General features: G+C 39.3%; 1 protein-coding gene across 1 annotated transcript in view; it reads left to right on the top strand.

Moving 5' to 3' along the window:
• Positions 1-24,734, top strand: part of MTMR12 (myotubularin related protein 12) — a gene marked incomplete at its 5' end in the record, with an annotated part of 41,535 nt that overhangs the window by 11,411 nt on the left and 5,390 nt on the right. The window contains 13 exons of the mRNA XM_081317494.1: positions 536-590; positions 1,178-1,314; positions 1,842-1,914; positions 3,892-4,022; positions 5,740-5,833; positions 6,449-6,572; positions 7,862-7,937; positions 11,213-11,319; positions 12,629-12,753; positions 13,330-13,408; positions 13,658-13,728; positions 19,258-19,430; positions 23,185-23,352. Coding sequence (XP_081173620.1) covers positions 536-590; positions 1,178-1,314; positions 1,842-1,914; positions 3,892-4,022; positions 5,740-5,833; positions 6,449-6,572; positions 7,862-7,937; positions 11,213-11,319; positions 12,629-12,753; positions 13,330-13,408; positions 13,658-13,728; positions 19,258-19,430; positions 23,185-23,352 — 1,413 coding nt within the window. The remainder of the gene's footprint in view (positions 1-535; positions 591-1,177; positions 1,315-1,841; positions 1,915-3,891; positions 4,023-5,739; positions 5,834-6,448; positions 6,573-7,861; positions 7,938-11,212; positions 11,320-12,628; positions 12,754-13,329; positions 13,409-13,657; positions 13,729-19,257; positions 19,431-23,184; positions 23,353-24,734) is intronic.

Here is a 24,734-nt window from a genome sequence, read left to right as displayed (position 1 = left end):
TCACCATCCAAACCAGGTTTTGCTAGTAACTAATTAGGCTTTGAGGAACAGATTGTATTATATACTAGGTGCTGTGTTTGTTGAGTAATTTAGAGCATGATAATTCGTCTCAAAGCTTTCTTAACACTAGTTAAAGATTATTAGCAATTTTATTGAGTTCTTGTTTGGGTTGTGAGCTTTGTTTTCCTTCTTTTAGTATTTAATACTAAAAAGGGGAGCAAGGAATAGTAGATTTATTTTATTTATTTTTATTTTATTTAGATTTATATACCGCCTCTCTCCGAAGGGACTCGGGGCGGTGAATATCGGCAATAGATTATTATAGCTTTCTTGTAATGGTAATCTGTGCTGTTGCTCTGTGCTTATAATTCTCCACAAAAAGATTAGTCTCAAGTTACTGAATAACTCTGGTAAGTGTTTTCTACATGCCAATGTAATACAGCAGAAGTAATTTGCTTTCAAAGCATGTTTTCAGTCTATTGAATATGTAACATTTTGCTTAATATCTGAAGTAATGCAATGTCCTTTCTTCTAGGAAGTGTATGTGAGGCAACCCATAGAAAAAGAAGTGGAACCTCACTTGTTACCAGGTAATGCTAAGTAAATAATATTGCACAATATTGGATGCTGTAGTTGTGCATTACATGATGCAGTTAAGTAGATGTACTGTGTTCTAAGGAATATACTGTATGTCAATGAATGAGTAACTAAATAGAAATAATTATTTTAGTATTGTATTATTATTAGGATACTTTTCAATTTGTGTAACTTAAAAACTCCTTGATTTAAAAAATACATGGTGTTACTTTGAAAAATGAATCTGTTTGCCTTATATCTATGAAAATAGCGGAGACTACTGGCTAAATGGATGCCAGGGCAGAAGAATGGTTCCTTTTTATAATGCAATCCTAATTTAGATGAACTGTATATAATTTCCTTAAAATATTATTTTTGATTATTTTCAGATTAAGGGTGACTGTGCCCTGTGTTACATATTGAGCTGTTAGTGCAGTTTAAAGTGCACTACTATTTCTCCAGTTTAGAGCAATAACAGTAGCAAAACCCCTTTAATTATATAGCTCATATTATATTTATAGTGATAGCATTTGAGCAACTTGGGATTTGAGAATCTTAAGTAGTTCATTGCAATGTAAGAAGTAAATTTAACTTCTGTTAGGTGAGCTGGTGCTTTGTGAAGCAAACATGGTTTTGAAATTTGTACAAGACGATGGATCAAATCGTGGCACTTTCGGAAAACTTATTTGCACAAACTTCAAGATTTCATTCCTTGGAGAAGAATCCACTTTAGAGGATGTAAGTGATTAAAGTTATTCATCTTTGTGGGCATTCTCTTCGTTACATGATGGTTGTGTACTTTTTATCTCAATAATGATTTGGGCATGAGGTTTTGTAATAGAATATTGGAAAGCTAAGCTATGCTCTCCTAAAATGAATTTAGTACAAGTTGACATTTTATAGTTTTGAATGTATAATCTATTTAAAGACTTTTAAGAACTTTTTTGGCAGAAAGTGAAAATAGTAAATCCCTGCAAATTAGGATATTACTTGTGGAAAATACCAGGGTTGGTTTTGGCACAGTTCTGGGGAGGATTAGAATCTTTAAAGGGGAAAAAAAAAATCTGTGGTTAAGATTCAGCTGTATTTGGTAATGTTGGTGATACTCTGTTTCATTAGTTTTTAGAGGTTTAGTACTCCAGAAATAAAAAGAACTAATTAACTTTTTGAATGTATGTTCTCTTGTATTGATAGTAAAAGAGAAAACGTATCAAATTATATATTGCGTTCTGTTAAATGTAAGTTAAGGCATTTTCTTCTTCTAGGAACCACAGTTTAAAAATAAAATCTTGGAAGAAAATGACATAACACTTCAATGTATAGATCAACTTTATGGAGGTAGGTTAGCATTAATAATTGCTTTATCTTAATTACTACACTTGATTATCAGAAATACAAGTTCAGTTTTGTCAAACATGGGTTTAGGTATTTTTTTAAATGTAATGTTAATGTTTTAATTTTGTTTTTGATTACAAAACTACACATATTTCTGATAAATAAGACATGCAAAGTGAAGAAGAAGAGTAAGAAATAAGCAAAATCACATTTGGATATAAAAGCAAAGTCTAATTAGATCTATTGTACAGTACTGCATTCACTATACTTCTCCATTCTTACAAAACCTGCTTCCTTCCCCAAAGGTACTTTTTCACGAGGCAACTGGGCTTTTTTGTTTTTTTCTTTGAAGACGTTTCGCTTCTCATCCAAAAAGCTGCTAAACATCTTCAAAGAAAAAATGAAGTGAAAAAGCACCTTTGGGATAACTATGACCTGGCTGGGTGAGCATCTCCATACACATCCTGCTTCCTTCCATTGTGGACTGTATGGGAGATGAGATTCCCTGAGATAATTTGGTTCTGAACCACCCAGAGTTTTAACAGCATTGTGAGATCCTTGAATTGCCTTGGAGAGCAACCTGTGATGTACTATGATGTACAGGTACTTAAAACCTATAAGCATTTTGTGACTGAAGTTATAATGCCAGTGAAAAAAGTGACTGATGACCATTTTTCATACTTATGATCATTGCAGCATACCCATGATCAAGGGATCAAAATTCAGGTAATTGGAATATATTTATGACAGTTGCATTGTTCCCAATTGATGTGATCACCATTTGTAACTTTCCCAGCTGGCTTCCAACAAACAAAATTAATGGGGATTCATTGAACAAGCACACAATTCATTTAACAACTGCAATGATTTGCTTAACTGTAGCAAAAAAATCATAAAACCGGGCAAAAGTCACTTAACTATCTTGCTCAGCAACGGAAATTTGGGGCTCCATTGTTGTCGTAAGTCAAGGTCTACCTGTATTTGGAAAGGAACAACATTATTTGTCCTGATACGTTTTTGGCCAGTTGGTTTTCAGATTACTGTCATTGCCTGCTTTGCAAAGACCATACTGTACTAACCCAACCTTGAGGTTATCAATGCATGCATGAGTCAACAAAAGCAAAAGACTTTCTGTTCTAGTTAAAAGTCAATTCAGCAGTAAATTATTGTGAAGCATGTATTCAAGTATTTAAATCTTTAGGAATACAAATATTTGAGAGAAAGTTTGCATATTGTTTGTATTTTCAACATGAATTGCAGGAGATAAAGAAAGTACATTGCAGTTAGTGGTTAGGATGATAGTACCAAAGTAGGGTTGCAGAGACAACCACATTAGCAACAGCCCAGGCCACAGATCTGCACACTGATTCTCTTAAGCCTGTGTTTCCCAACCTTGGCCACTTGAAGACGTGTGGACTTCAACTCCCAGAATTCCCCACTCAGCATAGCTGACTAGGGAATTCTGGGAGTTGAAGTCCACACATCTTTAAGTGACCAAGGTTGGGAAACACTGTCTTAAGCAATGTGTTCTTTCAGGTGTATTTTACTCATTATGAAACTGTATATTCCAGCATCTTAAATTTTTAAATGGTTCTCTAGCTCAGGTGTCCCCAACCTGTGGGCCACAGCCCACTACCAGGTTGTGGCCTATTTGCAACCGGGCCATGTGAGTGGCGGGCTGTCATGCACACGCACAACTTGACTCACGTGAATGGCAGGTGCTGGCACTCACAGCCCCACTTGCGCTTATAGTGGACTGCCAACCGGGAAAGGTTGGGGAACGCTGCTCTAGCCTCTTAAGCAAATTGGGGGGGAAATCCTGTGTTGTTTTTTTAAAAAAAATCCCAGTTTCTCATTGTAATGGCTATAAACTTAGGAATATTTTTGCGGGCAAGATCTAAGTTTACTGATTTGCTGGATAAATAGTGGTAAGTTGCATACCTGAATAAATGTTAAAACTGACCTATACTTTCCTTACAGTTTATGATGAGAAAAAAAAACCTCTAAGTGGTCAACTGAGAAAATATCCAGAAACAATAATAATCTACTGTAAAGATCTTAGAGTGTTTCACTTCTGTTTAAGATATACCAAGGAAGAAGAAGTTAAGAGGGTAATTATGGCTTTACCAATTTCCTTTTTTAAAAACAAACCTTTGGACTATGACTAAACTTTCATGAAGAGCACTGAAATGTTACAATCGAGTTACATTTTTTAAGAATATCTGAAAAATTAAACAGGGAAGAAAGTCCTGCCTTGTTGAAGCATCTTTATCTAGTTGTGGCTTAGCCATGTTTTCAGTTAATCACAACTATAAACCATTGATTTACAATCTGCATGCTAAATGAATGGCAAACAAAACCCATTATAGTTTAGCACAGATTTGAATCCACGTTTTGCCTTCATTTGTGAATCCACTTTTGCCTAAAATACATTTTAGTCAGTGGTGGGATTCAGATATGTGAACAACCAGTTTTCTGTGTGGATACCGCTTCCGGAAGTCCATTCTGGGCCTGGGCATCAAAAAATTAGTTACCAGTTCTGCCGAAGTGGTGCAAACCAACTGAATCCCACCACTGATTTTAGTCTAAGGCAGTGATGGCGAACCTTTTAGAGACCGAGTGCCCAAAGTGCAACCCAAAACCCACTTACGTATTATCGGGTGGGCGTGGCCCATTGGCTGGATGTGGCCAATTGGATGGCCATGGCACATTGGGTGGGTATAGCTGCGGTGGTAACGGCAGACTGGGTGGGACTAAAAAGTTCAATCAATTCCAACTTTGTGAGATCTTTTTTTTTCCTGCGAGAAGTTGAAATTGATTGACTGATTGAACCTTTTTTTTCCCCGCACATGGCAGCAGAGGCCTAAAGTGAAAAGGTTTTATAAAACCCAGCTGGAGGCCTAGGACTGGGGTGACAGCATGCGTGCCCACAGAGAGGGCTCTGCGTGCCACCAGTGGCACCCGTGCCATAGGTTCGCCACCACAGGTCTAAGGAATAGACTATATCCTAATTGCTGGATTCTGTTTTTAAATTAATTGTACCATGTGAATGTTTCTCATTTGATTTAACATACAGTGAAGAAAAATAGGGTACTATGTGGCACTGATTTCGTGACTAATCCTTACTTTAGATAATGAGGAATCCTAACTGTGTATATAATATGTTACGTTTTTAGCTCCTGAGACTATTAATAAATCTTGTGTCTCTGTGTTTGATTTGCTTTGAATTCTAACCTGAGTGTTGGAAACTTATTGCAGTTTTGCAGGTTATGTTGATCTAGTTATACCTGCTTTGGTTGTTACGTTGCTAAGAATGAAGAAAGAGGGTATGAACAAAATGCAGGAAATTTATGGCCAATCATAGAGCTGTGGGCATTCTCAATCTTCTCCAAACCTCCTTTTCATAAAAATCTGTACTTATAACTAGAGATAGCATTACTGAGGAAATCAACTTGGGGTCCTAATCTTCAGCCTCCTCATTCAGACTTTTAGAACCTTCTGTATATGTTTCCATCTGCTGTTTGTCCTAACTTAATTGCTAGCTCCAACACAATTCCATGTACTGACAAGTAGCTATGCAGGCAGCTTATGAGATTTGTATCCTTTGTACTACAGTATGCTAGCTAGACAGCATCTTCTAGTTAGATATTTAAATGCTAATAGGGGAAGTCCATAAAAAGCATTTCAACAGAGTTGATATTAGCCTGTTGAAGTATATATGGTCACTTTAGAAAATTATTCAGCAGTCTAGCAAAGTTGGAAGGTATTCGTTTCTTCTAACTAACATGAATGCATTACAAATATGTTGTTTTCTTGTTCCTTTCTTAGATTGTCAGTGGCATAGTTCATCAAACACAGACCCCTAAGCTATTTAAACGCTTGTTTCTGTTCTCTTATGCATCAGCTGCCCCAAATGATTCAGGTAAGCATGCACAATATCTCTGCCTTGTTATTTTGATTCTAAGTAACTATTGTGTTGACATACTTTCTTTAAAATAGGCTTGTTGTGTTCCCCCCTTGGTTAGCTTGGTCATTTGTCCTGTCTAATACTGATGAGAAATAGATTGTATAATAGCTGTTTATGTACGTTCTAGATACCTGTAAAAGACTCATCAATATTCCGTAGGCAGGAATTTGATTAAAAAGTGACATCGCTACTTCTGTTAAAAATGAAAATATATGCATCCCCTATTAATTATGGTCACAGTCTGAAACATTGGCTTTGAAACATCTCAGGATGGTAATTGGTCTCAGTTGTTTTTACTATTGTTTTTCTCTATTGTTCAATCTGTATACCTACCTTACTCTGTACACCGCCCCGAGTCCCTCGGGAGAAGGGCGGTATATAAAAACAAATAAATAAATAAAATAAAATAAATAAATAAAACCTAAATTACAATTAAAAAAAAATATCCAGTGTGTATCTTACTAAAAAGCATCTTTCACAAACTCTTGTCAGGTTTTGGGTTAAGATGCAAAATCCATTTGAAAAGTTCAAAATTGTCCAGTCTTAAAAAAAAAAATTATATTTCAACAGAGAAAGAGAATCAAGTAGTATGGTTTGATTCTATTAAAGACTGGCGTCAAGAATTGGAGCGTACCAAAGGAAATCTAAAATACAAAGCAGTGAATGCCAATGAAGGTTATAAAGTCTCTAAAAAGTAAGAACTCATCACTTTTTAAAAATTAACGTTGTTGACTGAACAATCCGCAACTCAAACTGGTTTCCCTTTTGTGTCCCTTGTCCTCCCTGCCCCTCTGCATTCACCTCGCCAACCCTCAGCATCTTCCTTCCGCTGCTGACGAAGTGTGCCCAGCTTGGCTCTATGCAAGGCAGCAGCTGGCTGCACCATATCTTCTTCCCAAGGCTGCTTGCCCTTCTCACAATGCTTCAGAAGGCTTCTAAGGCAGACATGTCAAACACAAGGCCCGGGGGCCGGATCTGGCCCGCGAAGTGGTTTCATGTGGCCCGTGAAGCCATCCTGGAAACAGTGAGGGACCGGTCCCCACTGCCTTGGCCCTGGCCCAGAGACCTTCCTTCTGCCAGAGACCCTCAGATCTGTCCCACTCCTGCCCAGGCCCCCATAGGCACCCTTGATGCGAACGATGTAGAGCTGGCCATGCCCACCTAGTAGGCCATATGCACTCTAGCCACGCCCACCCAGTAGGCCACGCCCACCCTTGCCATACCCACCTGGCCCATTGAGGGCAACTGCAGTGCTGATGTGGCCCTCAATGAAATTGAGTTTGACACCCCTGCTCTAAGGCCTTCTAAATCCCCACCAGAAGGCTGCATCTACTGTTACCTAAATTGTGTGGGCGGCTCTCATGATGCTTCAGAAAGCCTTGGAAACTTTCCAGAGCACTGTAAGAATAGTGAATGGCTGGCACAACCTTCTTGCAGGGTTTCAGAAAGCCTCAGAAGCATTGCAAGCAGCCTCAGGAAGAAGACCTGGCATAATTCTAGGAGTACCTGTTATAAATTAAAATATGAGCAGGTAGATATAGCAAGTGATACAGGCTCATGAAACTAACTGTGATGAGTAGATGATAGATTTTAAACTTTTGTACAGAAGTAAAATACATTTTCTTTAGTTCAAGGTTCACAATAACTTTTGCACCCATTTTTCACCACATTCAAAGTTTGCTTTTGAATATAATTAATACAGATGATCCATTATGCACCCTGCTTTATGATGTCCACAGGCTCCCTAACAGGAAGGATAAGGAATATAAAGCTAGATTTCTGTTTAATAGAAAGTTTAAACCCAAGAGAATATAAGATGTGGGCTGCAGTCTTCATTATCACAAGACAATCAACTATTTAAAATGTCTTCAGGTCTTCTGTACAATTTCTAACTACCGTAATTGAACTCTAATGAGAAGCCCCAACCAAGAGTTAAGTCTGAATAACTTGCAGATTTTAATTTGTTAAATTAACTTTTCTCAGGTTGCCTCCCTATTTTGTTGTTCCAATGGCTATTTCTGAAGAGAGCATTTTGCAGTATCAAGGAAGAGGAATTCCAGTGAGTGTATTTGTTGACAAGCTTGAAGAAGCTTTTTGTAAACGTATATACATGTATATTGTGTTATATTACATTATATATTACATATATACATTGCACGCACACACACACACACGCGCGCACACACACACACACACACACACACACACACATGGCTTCCTTTATTACTACTAAATGATTTGGGTAACATCAAATGAGTGCAATTTAATTATATAGCCTTAGCACAATCAGAGATAAGCAAAACGGAATATTAACGGCTTGTCTCATGTATGTAGTTTGATTATTGTTTGCTTCTACATATACAGAGTTCTTATCACAGTCTGGGAAGTAGGATTAATGGATACAGTTAATAGATCAGTTCAAACAGTCCTTTGATTTGGATGAGTGGAAATGAATTTTGTACTCTCTTCTTTTTTTTGTTAAGGCCTTTAAAGCCTTTTTCAGTTCAGAACCAGTAACCTGATTCAGACTGAGTTTCCAGTTCCAATTTAGCAAACTATAGCTCTGTTTTAGTATTCTACTGATACAGGTAGAATCAACTTTGCGTAGGGAGACGGGAATATATCCTAGTTCTAGCCCATTTTGCTGTTTCTAGCATGAGTATTCCTTACCTGTAGGATTTATTTTGATTTACACTCACTATGATTCATGCAGCAAAGCTACGAATGTGTGATGTGACCAAAAAATATATTGTTAGGCCCCTTTTTTTGCAGAACCTAGGACTGATGTGGATTGAGAGAGAAGGACTGATCCAGGTCACCCATCTGGCTTCCGTCTCTAAGGAGGAGTAGAAATTGGGTTTTATTTATTTATTTATTTGATTTATATACCGCCCTTCTCCTAGAGGACTCAGGGCGGTGTACAGGGCAATAAAATAAGAATACATTAGATAAATAATTTTAAAACCCAAATCCATCAGGCCAGGCCGGCTTCTCCGAATAGATAAGTTTTTAGATCACGCATTTTCCTGCCCCTAGTCTAACATCTTAACTCCTACATGGTATTAGCTTTCCTAACTACCCCTTTCATTTACATTGATCATATTTATCTCTCCTATGCTCTGTCCCATGAACCAGTGAAACCATCCCATGGTATCTAGCAGTATCATAAAAATACCATAAATAAAAACCTGCTTATAACCCCCCAAAACATTGAATATATAATTATTTCATTTACAAATAATAAATAAGGAGTGAAAAGTCTTCTCCATAAGTCATAAAACTCAGGCAGCCATCTTCAAATCATGCTTGAACATATGTTTTAACTTCTTTTTAAAATGGATTGAGGAGATAACTAGAATTTCTAAAGGGAGTGAAATCTTACAGATTGATATTGCTAAGAAAATCCTTGCTCCAGTTGTTAGCTAAATGGGATTTCTTCTGGGTGGCACTCTTAGAAACTCTAGTGATGTTGCATGTGTTGGAAAGCTGAAAGTGTTTTTTATTTCAATAGTTATAGCTATAGCTAGAGAAAAACATATATTTATTTTATTTATTTATTATTGGGACTTATATGCTGCCCTATCTCCCGAAGGACTCAGGGCGGCTAACAACAATAACATACAATAATACAGAAGTTAAAATAAAAATTACATTAATGGCCCCCCCTGTAGAATAAATTAAAATTAAAATAAATTAAAAATTAGAGTTAAAAATTAAAAACGTAATTAAAATCCCTGTCAGTCCAGGTCAGCCAGGTGGAAAAGGAGTGTTTTGAGGCCGCGGCGAAAGGACTGGAGATCCGGGGCCATCCGAAGCTCAGGGGGGAGCTGGTTCCATAGGGCTGGCGCTCCCACAGAGAAGACCCTCCCCCTGGGGGTCGCCAGCCGACATTGTCTAGCCGACGGTACCCTGAGGAGGCCTTCTCTGTGTGAGCGTACTGGGCAATGGGAAGTGGTTCCCGGCAGCAGATGGTCCTGCAAGTATCCTGGGTCTAAGCCATGTAGGGCTTTAAAGGTAAGTACCAGCACTTTAAATCTCACCCGGAGGACAACCGGTAACCAATGCAGCTCACGCAGGAGGGGTGTAATATGGGAGTATCGGGGTGCTCCCATCACTACCCACGCGGCCACACTCTGAACCAGCTGAAGCCTCCGGGTGGTCTTCAAGGGCAGCCCCATGTAGAGAGCATTGCAGTAATCTATACGGGAGGTAACGAGTGCGTGGGTGACTGTACGTAGGGCATCTCGGTCCAGAAAGGGGCACAACAGGCGTACCAGGCGAACCTGGGCAAATGCCCCCCTAGCCACGACTCCAATATGGTCTTCAAAACTGAGTCGTGAATCCAGGAGGACGCCTAGATTGCATGCTCTATCAACGGGAGGTAACATCTCTCCTCCTATAACCAAAGATGGAACCTCTTGGACTAAATGAGATGCCGGTACGTAAAGCCACTCAGTCTTGGCCGGGTTGAGCCGGAGCCTGTTCTTTCCCATCCAAATCTGTACCGCTTCCAGACAACGGGACATCACATCGAGGGCATCATTGGGTTGGTTCGGGGTGGAGATGAAAAGCTGGGTATCATCAGCATATTGATGATACCTCACCCCGAAGCCTACCTATATATGCTATAAATATTTCATAAAGGGTGATATTGTAGGAGAGTCATGTTAGCCTATGATGGAAAAAAATCAGGAAGATCTGGAAACACCTTTTCCAACCAACATAGTTTATCAAAAATAGTTTATCAAAAGGCATATTTTTTGTGAATTGTGCTTGCTTTCATCTGATACATTGAATACTGGATATAAATTGGGGTGAGATGAGAGAGAAAGGGAGGGAAAATATGGGTTGATTATGCAAAGGCAGGGTATATATGAGACAGGTTACAAGTACCTTATCAATTAACAGTTGTAATATGTTAAAAACCCCTTGTTTGTTGAAACATTCTGAGGTTGCATGAAACATTTTGATTTATGCCAGTTCAGCAATTTCTCATTCAACTGCATTTAAACTTCCCTTTTTTAAAATAAAAAGGATGACAGAAAACTTAGCTGCTGGTACACAGTTATACATTGATTCTTAATCCAGGTAGGAAATCCTGGGGTACATGGCTAGATCTAATGGGGAGGGAGCATGGGACCTTATTAAGATAATCCAAATTGTTGTTTGAAGGATTTTCCAAGCTATTTCATCCACCTTCATTCAGGGCACTGAATTTTATGCGTGGTGAGTGGAATACTCTTAACTTGTGCTGTGTGACGCTTCTACTACTCCATAACAAAATGAATGTTTCTCATACATAACTAAATCACAACATGTAAATATCTACTGCAGGTTTGGTGTTGGTCTTGCCATAATGGTGCTGCTCTCCTCAAGATGTCAACTTTTGCCAAAGAACAAGATGACAACGCTTCCCAGCTGCACAAACTATTCTTGGATGGGTAAATAATAGTTCTGTTTCAACTTAGCACATTTGCATTTTCAACTGCATTAACTCTATGAATACTTAATTCCTAATGACAAGCTTTCATTTTCTTTCCCATTGATAATATACTAGACATTTGTTCCTTCTCTGGATCACTATTCTGCGTGGTCTGGCACTTTTCTGGAAGCAGATCTGAGTAAAAGCCTTGTATGGTGTTCTGAATGCTGCAGAAGACTGCTAGCCTATTTGTGGAATAACTGGATCAATCTGGTCACAGAAATTTCCCTAGGATTTCCTCTTTTTGGAACCATAAATTTTGAACAACCCTATGCTATGTCTTTAATTTCCCAGTACTTTAAATCACAAATTCTTGGGCAGTAGGGAAAGATACAATGCTTTCAGCAATATCTTATGTGTAAGTATCAATATAATTTAGACCAGTGGTCCCCAAACTTTGTTGCTTGGCAGTCCAGTGGGGTGGGGTAAAAGTGGAACTGGTCCACACGAGCAGGGGGCATGCAGCTCAACTTGCCTGAGCATGCGCACATAGCTTGACTTGTGCAATTTGAGCTGCATGTGTGCACACACATGGCCCTCTGCTCACAAGTCAAACTGTGTGCATGTGTGTGCACATTGGTTCTCTGCTTGCACAGCCTGGTTGCAAATAGGCCGTGGCTTGGTAGTGGGCCACGGTCCGGGAGTTGGGGACCCCTGATTTAGACCATGGTATTAGTGAACACTTTGTTCACTCATCTAGCTAAGAAAAGCAAGTCTAAATCACAATGAGGCTTGGAAGTTGCTTTGGGACTCAGGTGAGAAAAGGTATAAAAATCCATGCATTAAGACACCAGGCCTTTAGTTTTATTAATACATTTATCAAACTTATAAAACACTCCAAAAAGCAATAACACAGTACAATAAATAGGAGCTGCAAGAAAGATGTTGGAAATGTAACAATAGGTTATATAGTAAATATTTTCTATTAAAATTTTTCTGCTATTAATACATGCTTAATACTCCAGGAAGGCTTAAGTTTCTTCACAATAAGATATATATTTCTCTATAACAATACAGAGAAGGAGGTCAGGAAGATTGGTACCCACAGATGCTTTATTTTTTAAAGTAAATTTGTATGCTTGCTAAAGAATCCCAGAGAAAGAAATATTATTTCCCTACCCTAAGATTGTATAAAATTAGAGAACTTTGACAATCTTGCCACATTTGTTCCCAGAATTGCTAGTTCTGCCCTTTTGATGCCAGATAAAGAAGTCTCCAGTTTAATGCATTCTATTGTGTTCTGAATGTTGTTAATCTATTCTATTTAGAATGTATAAAACAATTGATAAGCCTCCATATGAAGCCTTGAAAATTGAAGACCTTTCAAGCAGCCTTCCATCTTTGCAAGAAATCCAAGTTGCATATACTAGATTTAAACAGCTGTTTTTAATAGGTGTGTAAAACATAAGGAAAATAAATGTTTTAGAACTCTTAATGTGGAAAAAAGGCATGAACTGCTGTGTTTACTATTGATACTTCAAAGGCTTGTTTTTAAAACTGCAGATGCATGTCATATCTTAAGCCAGGAATTAATGGATCATTTTTCAAAAGAGGCAGATTTTGTTGTCTTCTTTGCTTTTTACTGCTTTTGTTAACCGTAAAGTGATTTTGCAATAAGAACTGATAAATATTAATCCTAATCAGTCTTTCAAGGTTTTTTTATTGGTTTTTTTGGGGGGTGGGGGAGTTCCACTTCACCTTTCTTTCAGAAGTTTTTCTTAGTCTACTGATTGGTATAAACATTCAGTTATTGTATGCCTTTCTATAGTTGACCGTTCTTTTGAATTGTATTGTTGAAGCATTATTTAAATACAGAATAAAACAATAAATTGTATACTCTGACTACATGGGTTCTGCTGGTGCAAAAATATATGAGAATATAACACAGTCATTAGCTTAATTGACATAAATGCATTCTATATTTCATATGTAAATAGCTAAAATTATTATCTTGGGTGGTTTTTTTCAGATAACAGTGCAGAATTCTGGGATACTGATGTAAAATGGTTTTCACTGTTGGAAAGTACAAATTGGCTAGAAATCATAAGGTAGGTTAACTTCCTAAGTTGTATTATCTAAATATACCTAGGAAAGCAAACCATCAGGTCTTTAAGATAATACAAGACAACATGATGTATCCTCAGATTTTAATAACTTCAACAAATTCATTTTGAGATACAGTCATTTATCCAAGATCCTTGGAATCATAATCCCAGTTGATTCCAAACAGAATTATGCCTTTCCACTTCCACTTTCAAGAGATATATTAAAGCTCTAATTTGTCCATGTTCTTCCAGGCGATTTCTGAGAAAAACAATAGATATTATTGAATTGCTTGAAGTACAGAGCACAAATGTTCTTCTTCAAGGTAAGTTCAAGAAAGCATATTTCCCCCTATCAATTATAAGTAGATGAAATAAAATAAAATCTAGTTCTTAACTCTTTCATTCATAAACTGCTTGCCATGTAAATATGTTTAAAACAATTTAAACTTGACAGTTTTCTGACATTGGATACATATGACAGTTTTCTGACCTCAAACTGAAAATTTTATTTGAAGAAGCAAAATAGTTCAAAACATACTGCTGATCAATGTTCACTTAATTCCTAAAAAATATTCAGAACATCAATTTTTCAAATGGTGTTGATTTCCGCATGCGCTATACATGAAACACAATGTAACTGTGCTTCAAGTATAGACTGGAATATCCCCCCTCCCCGAATTATTCAGAGGTAAACCAATATATACATTAGCCAAATGGAACTATTTTAGGACTGCTTATAGAGGTACTTAAAAACAATTTACAACGTTTGAAATTTCTAAATTATAAAACAGAGGGGTGTTTGCCACTCTGTTGGTTGCAATTTGAACAGGATAAACCTCCATATAAATAAATAAATGTTAATTCCTTCAATTTCTAAGAAATAACACATGGGATGTAATTTCATATTTTTTTAAAAAGAAACGATTTTGTTGTGTTAACTGGAAGTACGCAAATCATTTTTACAAGTGGATGAATGATGAACTGGTAGTGATACATGAAGTAAACTTGTAAGATGAATTATAACAAAATCCTTAATCTAACATTTTTTTTCTTACAGTTGATTACGTAACTACAGTACTTGTCTTGTAGATTATTAACTACATCCACTCATACTTTTGTGTTTCACTGTTTTATATACCGTATATACTTGAGTATAAGCCGAATTTTTCAGCCCACTTTTTGGGCTGAAAAATTCCACTTCGGCTTATACTCCAGTCAACAAAAAAACTTACCAAGGACTTGTGCGCGGCCGAGGCTTTGGTGCTTCCGGGATCGCGCGCACCTCTCCCAAGCCACCGCCGTCCGGAGACCTGCCGAAGTTTGGGGAGGTTTGGGGAGGTGCGCGCCTCCCCAAACCTCCCCAAACGTCGGCAGGTCTCCGGACTTCCGCGCCCTGCCTGCCTGCTTCTTTCCGCAGCGGAAAGAAGCAGGCAGGCAGGGCGCGGAAGTCCGGAGACCTGCCGACATTTGGGGAGGTTTGGGGAGGTGCGCGCCTCCCCAAACCTCCCCAAACGTCGGCAGTTCTCCGGACCTCCGCGCCCTGCCTGCCTGCTTCTTTCCGCAGCAGAAAGAAGCAGGCAGGCAGGGCGCGGAGGTCCGGAGACCTGCCGACGTTTGGGGAGGTGCGCGCGCACCTCCCCAAACCTCCCCAAACTTCGGCAGGTCTCCGGACGGCGGCGGCTTGGGAGAGGTGCGCGCGATCCTGGAAGCACCGAAGCCTCGGCCGCACGCAAGTCCTCGGTAAGCTCCGGGCGGTCACTTGCTTCGCGTCTCCTGAGGGAAGGGGGGGAGACTGGAGCGGGCGTGTTTCCTCGCCTGCTGGGCGCCGCGATTTGCCCGGGGAACGCACGGGCCCCGAATGGCAGCGTGGAGCGAGGAAGCGGACAGCCAGGGCTTCCCCGAGAGCCGCGGCCACACAGGGTATTCCTGTGTATTCAGGCTTGCAAAATGGCGGATCGAGCCTCTGCTGGCGGCAGAGGCTTGCAGAGCGCGGATCCAGCCTCCGCCGGCGGCGGAGGCTTGCAGAACGGCGGATCGGCTTATACTCGAGTCAATAACTTTTTCCAGTTTTTGGGGGTGAAATTGGGGGTATCGGCTTATACTCGAGTCGGCTTATACTCAAGTATATACGGTAACTATTTTTCCTGCAGGTCTAGATAGACAGACATATTTTTTTAAAAAATAATACACAATAGTATTATTTTAAAATTAGCTCCAAACACAAACTATTTTGTATGATGAGTAAGCACTATAGAAAGGTAAGAGTAAAATTCAAGCTGTTTCTCCATCTGGATCAGTCAACCCAAATGGCTACCTGTGTTGTTTGTGTTGCATCTCATTTGCCACCAGTTCGTTACTGAATCCAAAGCACTGGTTAAAATATTAAAGGTAAAATACAGGTAGCCCTCAGTTAATGATGGCAATTGGAACCGGAATTACCATAGCTAAATGATGTGATCATAAAGCACGGCATGATATGAACATGCCACTTAATGATGGCAGTTCCGGCATTACCGGTTGCAATCATTAAGCAGATTGGTGAGGGTCATTAAAGCAGGGACATCACATGGTCACCATTTGCACCCTCCCTGCCAGCCTCCTCACTGCCTTTGCTTGCCAGAAGCTGGCAAAGAAGGCCACAAATGATGACTATGAGAAGCTTTGGCGTACTTGTAAGCTGGGCACCAGAGGACGCCATACGAACCACATGTTCGGTGCCATCACAAGTTTGAACAGTCACTGAATGAATGGTCGTAACCAAGGACTACCTATTGCTACAAAGGAAAATTGCCTTTTCAGTATTCAGCTTCTTAAAATTCTAATGTCTGTGTAGATCAAGGGTGTCAAACTGCCGGCCTGTGGGCCGGACACATCATCAGGAAACCACAGCCACCCCATTGCCATCAATGGAGAAAAAGCTCCGATATGTCGCGTGACATCAGATGACGTCGCGAGTTTGACATGTCTGGTGTAGATCAAACCTCTGGAGAGCTTTTATGGTGGCTTCATGTAACACTTAGTACCAATATACAACTGCAAAGGAGTTGAGCAATAATACCTGATATCACTTTCTGGAAATGATATTCCAAATAGGAGTATTCTGTCTACTAAACTTAACCCAACACAAACTTTCTGTCTTAGAAAAATCTCTTGCTGGTTATATTCATTCCAGTTATAAGCCATAGGCTGATTGGGTGTAATCGATTCCAAAAATATGCCTGAACAGATATATAAACAGATCTATTTACCGTATATACTTGAGTATAAGCTGACTCGAGTATAAGCCGAGACCCCCAATTTCACCCCCCAAAACTGGAAAAAGTTATTGACTCGAGTATAAGCCGATCCGCCGTTCTGCAAGCCTCCGCCGCCGGCGGAGGCTGGATCCGCACTCTGCAAGCCTCTGCCGCCAGCAGAGGCTCGATCCGCCATTTTGCAAGCCTGAATACACAGGAATACCCTGTGTGGCCGCGGCTCTCGGGGAAGCCCTGGCTGTCCGCTTCCTCGCTCCACGCTGCCATTCGGGGCCTGCGCGTTCCCCGGGCAAATCGCGGCGCCCAGCAGGCGAGGAAACACGCCCGCTCCAGTCGCCCCCCCTTCCCTCAGGAGACGCGAAGCAAGTGACCGCCCGGAGCTTACCGAGGACTTGCGTGTGGCCGAGGCTTCGGTGCTTCCAGGATCGCGCGCACCTCTCCCAAGCCGCCGCCGTCCGGAGACCTGCCGAAGTTTGGGGAGGTTTGGGGAGGTGCGCGCGCACCTCCCCAAACCTCCCCAAACGTCGGCAGGTCTCCGGACCTCCACGCCCTGCCTGCCTGCTTCTTTCCGCTGCGGAAAGAAGCAGGCAGGCAGGGCGCGGAGGTCCGGAGAACTGCCGACGTTTGGGGAGGTTTGGGGAGGCGCGCACCTCCCCAAACCTCCCCAAACTTCGGCAGGTCTCCGGACGGCGGTGGCTTGGGAGAGGTGCGCGCGATCACGGAAGCACCAAAGCCTCGGCCGCGCACAAGTCCTCGGTAAGTTTTTTTTGTTGACTGGAGTATAAGCCGAAGTGGAATTTTTCAGCCCAAAAAGTGGGCTGAAAAATTCGGCTTATACTCAAGTATATACGGTAACCTGTTTTATCAAAGAGTGTCCAATACCATCTGCTCACTGTTTGCTGTCTTGATCATCAAAGAAAAAAGTAGGCAGCTAATTATAATTATTTCTTTTAAGAGCTTTCAAGCTTATGGTTTTTTCAGGTTTTTTTCCAGTGGAATTATGACTACTTGCAAGCAAGTTCTAACCATGTTCCACTATTGCTCTTATTGATTCTGAATTCTATTAAGCTATAGTTTATAAATGAAGGTTAGAGAATTTGCATTCATTTTACAGAACTTGTTGAGCACTAGCATGCAGAAGTCTTAACAAAATCCCTTTCTTTATCCCTCCGTTTCAGAATTCATTTACAGTTACATTAAATGCACAGTTCTCTATATCAAGGTCTACATTTTTGCCAACATCATGTACACCTTTCTGTCAATCCCTTGCCTGAAGAACAGCATCAGTAGTGTTTGAATATTGAAAACCACTTTGAAAAGTTGCCCTGAAAGGATACTTTCGTTGCCCTTATTCTAATGAAATGTTAGGATTTGACAAAAAATACTCCCTCCTCCTATAAATGTCATTTTTTTGCAACTGTCCAATGTTTTTAGGAAAATTTATATTCAAACATTGAAAATAAATACATCACATCATGCTTTATCCCATTCCTAAAAGAGGATTGAGCCTATTTGTTTGATTCACCTCCCCCCTGCAAATGTAATAGAAAGTTAGAAAAGAAATGGGTTTAGTCACGCTTGAGGTGTTCAGGTCTGTATACATTTGTACATGGCTATAAATTTCTGACTAAGATACACCAAGGAGCTGTCTTATATTTTAAAACACGGCCCTTCTAGCATGTTTCTTGGATTCTGGTTTAACACCTGCATCTGTCCTCTGTCTTATCTCCTTGTTTTCCTTTCAGTGAAGACCCTGTCTTCTGCTGTCCCATTTTTCTCCACCTGTGAGTAGTACTGTTGGCTAGCCTGCAGAGGGCTAGTTTAGATGGGTTGGTGTTTAGCATGTCTGTTACTCTCCCATCTTGTCACTCAGCAGGATAAGAACTGGTACAACAAACCTGCTAAGCTCATTCAGAATGCAGTCATAAAATTTGATTTCTTTAATCCTGGCTTAGTATTACTCTGTGAATTCATTTGACTTGACTTCTCTATAGGGTCATCATTAAATGAACCATGTTTAGTGTGATGGGTGAACCCAGTTACTGGCTTTGATAGTTAAAAGGTGCACTTTTGGACAATATATTCCCTTGCTTTTCCTAGAGTCCTGAAACTTGGTCCTGTATTATATTTTGTACCAAATGCTTAACTAATCTGTTGTATAGGTTCTTCCACTGTGTTCATGCTGTCTCATTCTGATATAATGCCTAATAATCCTCTTTGCCTTACCACTGTGAAATACTGCTTCAGTGCATGCTGCTTTTGGAATATGTTCCTTTGGTTTGTATGACCATAATCAATAGTGAAATGTTGAATGACATACAGTATTAGGTAAATGGATAAATGCTGTGTTTCTGAGAAAGTAATACTTTATTATCTAAATCATTTTGCTGCGCTGTACTAATTTTGATCTTGGATTTTAATATAACAGTACAGATTCAGGATGTTCAGTAAATGCATTAAGAGTGCTAACATCCCACTCAGTAGACATTAATGTTTGCCTGAAAGGGACTGTAATAACGCAAACACGTCCTTCATTTAAAGTGCCCACAAACATTTTTCTCTTATCTGAAATAGATCTGTTTGTCTATTTATTTCTAGAGGAGAACGCTTCTGATCTCTGTTGTGTGACTGCCTGTCTGGTTCAAATTATGATGGATTCATACTGTAGAACAAAGCTGGGATTTCAGAGCCTTATTCAGAGAGAATGGATCATGGGAGGACATGCTTTCTTGGATCGGTGTAACCATCTGAGGCAAAGTGATAAAGAAGAGGTATAACTAAGGAAGGGGTCAAAGTTCTACAAAGATGTTCTAAGCAAAAGTATGTCTAGGGAGGGAAACTGAGAATCATGAAACTGGAAATGGTGGAGCCTCTGTCTCAGTACATAGACTGCCCCAAAAATATGTCAGGGGCTCAAGTGAGCTCTTGTTCAGGAGCAAAAATATTTCAGTGAAGGAACAAGAAAGGCAGGCAAGGCTTTGTAAGCCTTGTTCACACTAAACCTTCGGCCTCCAGAGTCCAAGAAATGTATTGCCAAACAAGCAAACCCTACATGCAGTTGATATAAATTAATCGATTCATATCTTAGTCTGTAACATTTCAGAAATTTAAAAAAAAACCCTCAAAAGCTATGAATAGGCCAAAAGTTTTGGTTTTTAATAGAATAAGTATGAAATTAAATATCAGGCACACTACTCAGAGTTATTTGTATTAACAGAAGTTAGGGAGATAGTTGTCTAATTACCATTGGATTCAAGGCTTGCTTTGCAACGGTGGAAAAACTGGTGCTTCTTTCTGAATTGCTAGTATCTTCCTCCAAGAAGCACTATTTTGTGGCTCCGACTCCCATTTATTTCTCTGGTTGCTTTAATCAGCCAGATGCAGTAGGATCCTAATGCTAGAGCTAGATCATAGAGAACTTCATCAAGATCCAGAGGCTCAGAAACCTCCGAGGTACATCTCAATACATCACCTTTGACACCACATCAGATTTCTCCATCTTCAAGTTTAGAGAACGTGAGTGATTATCTGCAAATATTTGGTCAGGCAATCACTATGTACTCTGATTGGTTGTTGCCCCTCCTTCCCTAAAAGGTTCTAGGATATTTAAATATTTTGCAGATGCAGTGTGAAATAATTCTGCTTTACCATAATTATTGCCAGTTTCAAGCTTGTACCCATGTCTGATCACACCTACTTCTCATTCTCTGCGAGTATTGCTTCAGGCATCTTTTATTTCCTACAGCAATTCATAGAACTAAGTAGGATTAATAGGCAGGGAGCAGCCACTGAGGAGCAAACTTCTGCAGTGCTTGGCTTTCTCTGTTTTCCAGACTCTTAACAAAGTACCCAGAAAAGTTAGCCTTTAGATATTGAGAAAAATCTCCAGGTACATCTAGACATCTTTTGCATCAGATTCCTAGGCCTTCTAATCAGCTGTACTTCTCCATGGAAGCTTGTACCTCTGTTGTCACAAGGGAGTGGTCTAAAAAATTACAAACCACTGATGGAACAGGCCCCCAGAACCACATCATGTCTCAGGCCAGATTTAATGTGTGGTTGGTTGAGTGGTGGGGCCCAAGAGAACCTGGGACAAGTCCATGGCTTTCCTGGGGTTGAAACTAATGCAGTATGCAAAATCTGGCTGGACAAATTCAGATGACTGGTTAATGAGTTAAGGATTAGGGTACGTGAAGTAGAAACAAACCAGATTTCTAATCAGCCCTTCCCTGAAATGGTTCACTGCTCTCTCCGTCCGGAATTAATGATCAGAAGTCAGCTTGAATTTATCAATAACAAGTTTGGCTAGATTGCCTTCTGTCAGTTTTGATTCAGGAATTTCTTTATCAGAACATGGGCTTGCTGTGGATGAAATATATCTTGATTTTGGCAAAATATCCATAACATTTTGACTGACAAGCTAATCTAGCATAGACTGATTGGCATGACAGTTAAGTCACATGCAAAGATGCTCATATATAGTTTCTCATTAAAATAAATAGAGCTATTGAATAGAATCCCACAAGATTCAGTTCAGGGCATTATACTTTGAAATGTTTTTATGATAATTTGGATGAAGAGCTAAGAAAATCTTATCAGATTGGCAAATGATTTAGAATTGGATGGGACAGCTAATATCCTAAGTTGGAAACGCCATTTAAAATTTAAGGGTTAAGAAAAATATATTGGAAAAAACGGAGTTAAATTTAACAGAGACAAATACAGAGTCCTTCTCTTAGAAAACAAATCATATATAGAAGTAAAGAATCAAGTTCCTTGGTAATAGTCCTTTTGAAAAGAAATACTGGAATATGATCCAGTATTCCAAGTTGAATATGATTGATGTGATGCAAAAAAGCAAAATGTGGTTTTTATGCTATATCGTTGGAAATATTTCCAAATAATGGGGAATAATAGTTCCACGTTATTTATCAGTGGTCAGTCTCCACCTTGATTGGTGTGTCCAGTTTTCAGTATCACACTTTTAAAAGTATTCAAATTAATTGAACAGACTTGAAAAGATAGTGCGGATGATCAGGAAAGTAAAAAATGAAGAAAGCAAAGGAGTCCTAAATGCTGTAGTCTTCTCGAGCGATTATTGAGTGGGTTGTGAAAAATTGTCAGGCCCATAGAACAAAGCATGAGTAGAGGTAGTCTTCCACTTAACAACCACAAGTGAGCCCCAAATTTCCGTTGCTAAGCAGGGTGGTTGTTAAGTGACTTTTGCCACATTTTTTTGTCACAGTTAAGTGAATCTTCAGTGTTGGAGCACCCAAAACGTCTGGAGGCAAGTTGTTCCACTGATTAATTGTTCTGTCAGGAAATTTCTCCTTAGGTTGTTCTCTTCTTGATTAGTTTCCGTCCATTGCTTCTTGACCTGCCTTCAGGTGCTTTGGAGAACAAATTGACTCCCTCTTCCTTATGACAGCCCCTCAAATATTGGAACACTGCTGTCATGTCTCCCTTAGTCCTTTTCATTAAACAAGACATACCCAATTCCAGCGACTGTTCTTTATATGTTTTAGCCTCCAGTCCCTTAATCATTTTTCTTGCTTCTTCTTTGCACTCTTTCTAGAGTCTCAACATCTTTTTCATTTTGTGGCAAAATGAAAACATACCCTGTGAACTGCTCGGGAGGGGCTGTTGTAGCCCTTTTCTTGCTTACTGAGGATTCCAAGCACTGCTCCCTCCCTCCAGACTACATTCTACCAGAAGAATATGATAGTTTTTTTCAGACACCTGAAGTGATGTCACATAAATAGAATAATACATACGAATTACTGAAAGGAAGATTCTTACTAAAGTGAGAACTGTTTTAAACAAAATTCCACCAGTTATCCAGAGAAGAGGTGCTAAAATGAAGCTGAGGGAGCCTTCTTTGGAGAATTTTAATTTCCATTCCTATACCGATCACAATATTGGATTAGATTGGATGGCCTAATTGGCTGTTTGTAACATTTTCATTCTGAGTTTTCAACTATGCCTACAGGCCCTAAAACATTAAAACCCTTCTCCAAACTGATGCCTCTGACTAGAACTGCAGCTCCTTAATGATTGCAGAGGCCAGAAGTGATAATAGAAAAATAAAGATAGTTACACAACTTGCATTCATATCAATGCAGTGTAGTTAATGCAACTTAGTAAAACTTAATAAATGCAACCATGGAGCAGTTATAACTTTTATGATCGTTTTGTGATGATACTTGAAATGGCATAAAAGCAAATATTTATCCAAAAAAATGTCAGATTTATTATCAGTACTGCCATATCTTGGCATGCAACTAAAATGATTTTAAATGCCGTTTTATGAAATGAAGAGGGGAGGGGTGAAATTCATTTGATGGAAAGATATTTGCCCCCTTTTTTATGATAATAATAATAATAATGATAGCAGTTCTTATGGAGGGATAGACTTTGACGTGCTAGAAGCCTTATTAAGTCAAGTTTTGTTGAATGCAACACTTCAACTATGGTGCTCAGTTTACTGTATCTTGTATTGTTATAGTTTCCTTGTTTTTTTTTTAGGCTCCAGTTTTCTTGCTCTTCCTGGACTGTGTTTGGCAACTAGTTCAGCAATATCAACCAGCGTTTGAATTTACCGAAACGTATCTTACTGTTCTGTCTGACAGCCTTTACATCCCCATATTTAGCACCTTCTTCTTCAATTCTCAACATCAGAGAGACACCACTACGGTAAGACAGTTAAGAGGAAAATAATCTTCATTGGCCAATATAGCAGATAGAAACAGTACAGTATTTTCATGGTAATACATTATTTTGGAAGTGGGTAAAAAGAGCGAAACGAGAAGTCCATAGTCAAATAGATGGAATTAAAAATAAAAATGTTTCAGTGATTTCAGATGAAAATGAAATGAAAGGAAGGTAGAAGGAGTATGTCCCAAGATTTATATGGGAAGAATGACATATTAACAAGTATAATAGAATGAATGCTACAATCAAATTTAGTATGGGCTTAGGCCAGAATTAAATAAAACACCATTATGTGCAGTGATAAATATCCTTATAATATACTCTGTTTATATTAACATTAATTAGTTCTATCTCTTGGTGGTGATTTTACCAGGCACACACTTCCAAATAGTGACAAAAAGTTTGCTACCAGAAACTCTTACCTGTTTAAAGCTACCTGCTTTAAGGCCTAGTTACTTGAGGAACTTCCTGTTTCTCATAACATTTGTCTGGCTGATTTGATCCTGCAGGGTTGACATGCTCTGGGTTCCTTTGATTAATCCATGTCATCTTTCAGAAGCCCAGAAGCACCTGTGCATACAGAAGCATTCTGTAGCAGTACGTGCCCTTTGCAGTGAGATCCTTCCCCCCCCCAAGATTTGGGTGGCCCCCCACTTTGCTGTTTTTCAGAAGAACCTCTTCGCTCAGGACTTTGGTGAAGGAGAGGGAGACCCCTCACTTCATCACACTTGCCATCTTTTCTTTTTGCTTTATTGTAGTTTATTTCTTTGTTGCGAATTGTCATCCTGAATCACTTGACAGTCCGGCAGCTTGTACATTTAATGAATTATTATTACCTGAATACCCATGGAAGTCCTTAAATAAAGGTAGAAGTAGCCTTTGTATTGAATCAGAATAAAATAAAAAATATGGTCAATGGATTCAATTTTATTTGTGCCACCTGTAGCTAAGCCTAATAGTAGCATATTATAGTTTTGTAATGGTATTAAATCTGCCTCTAAAATTTTTTATGAGACAATATAATCGGCTTTGGAAACTGCCCACCCTCATTCTAAGTATGCAGAAAAAATATTTTGCAAAGGAGAATCTCTGTATCTTAAGGAAATGAATTCTTATATTTTGACTCAGCTAATTCTGAAAGTCATTATCCTCTGGCTGTTATCTGACAGCATTCTTCATCTTCTCTAACCCTAGAAGTAAAGAAACTCAGATGATACCATACTAGTATAATGTATAAGTGATCTTTAACTACCACTGTGATGTATAATTGACCCTTCAAGGTAATGGTAGTATCCCCCAAATGGCTAAATTCTTAGTAGAGCAAGTATTATTGTTTGCCATGCTCTAGCCTTCGCAAAGACTTT

Source organism: Vipera berus, assembly GCF_964194415.1.
Source record: "Vipera berus genome assembly, chromosome: 2".
Lineage (NCBI taxonomy): Eukaryota > Metazoa > Chordata > Lepidosauria > Squamata > Viperidae > Vipera > Vipera berus.
This window is presented reverse-complemented; position numbering and strand designations above follow the sequence as displayed.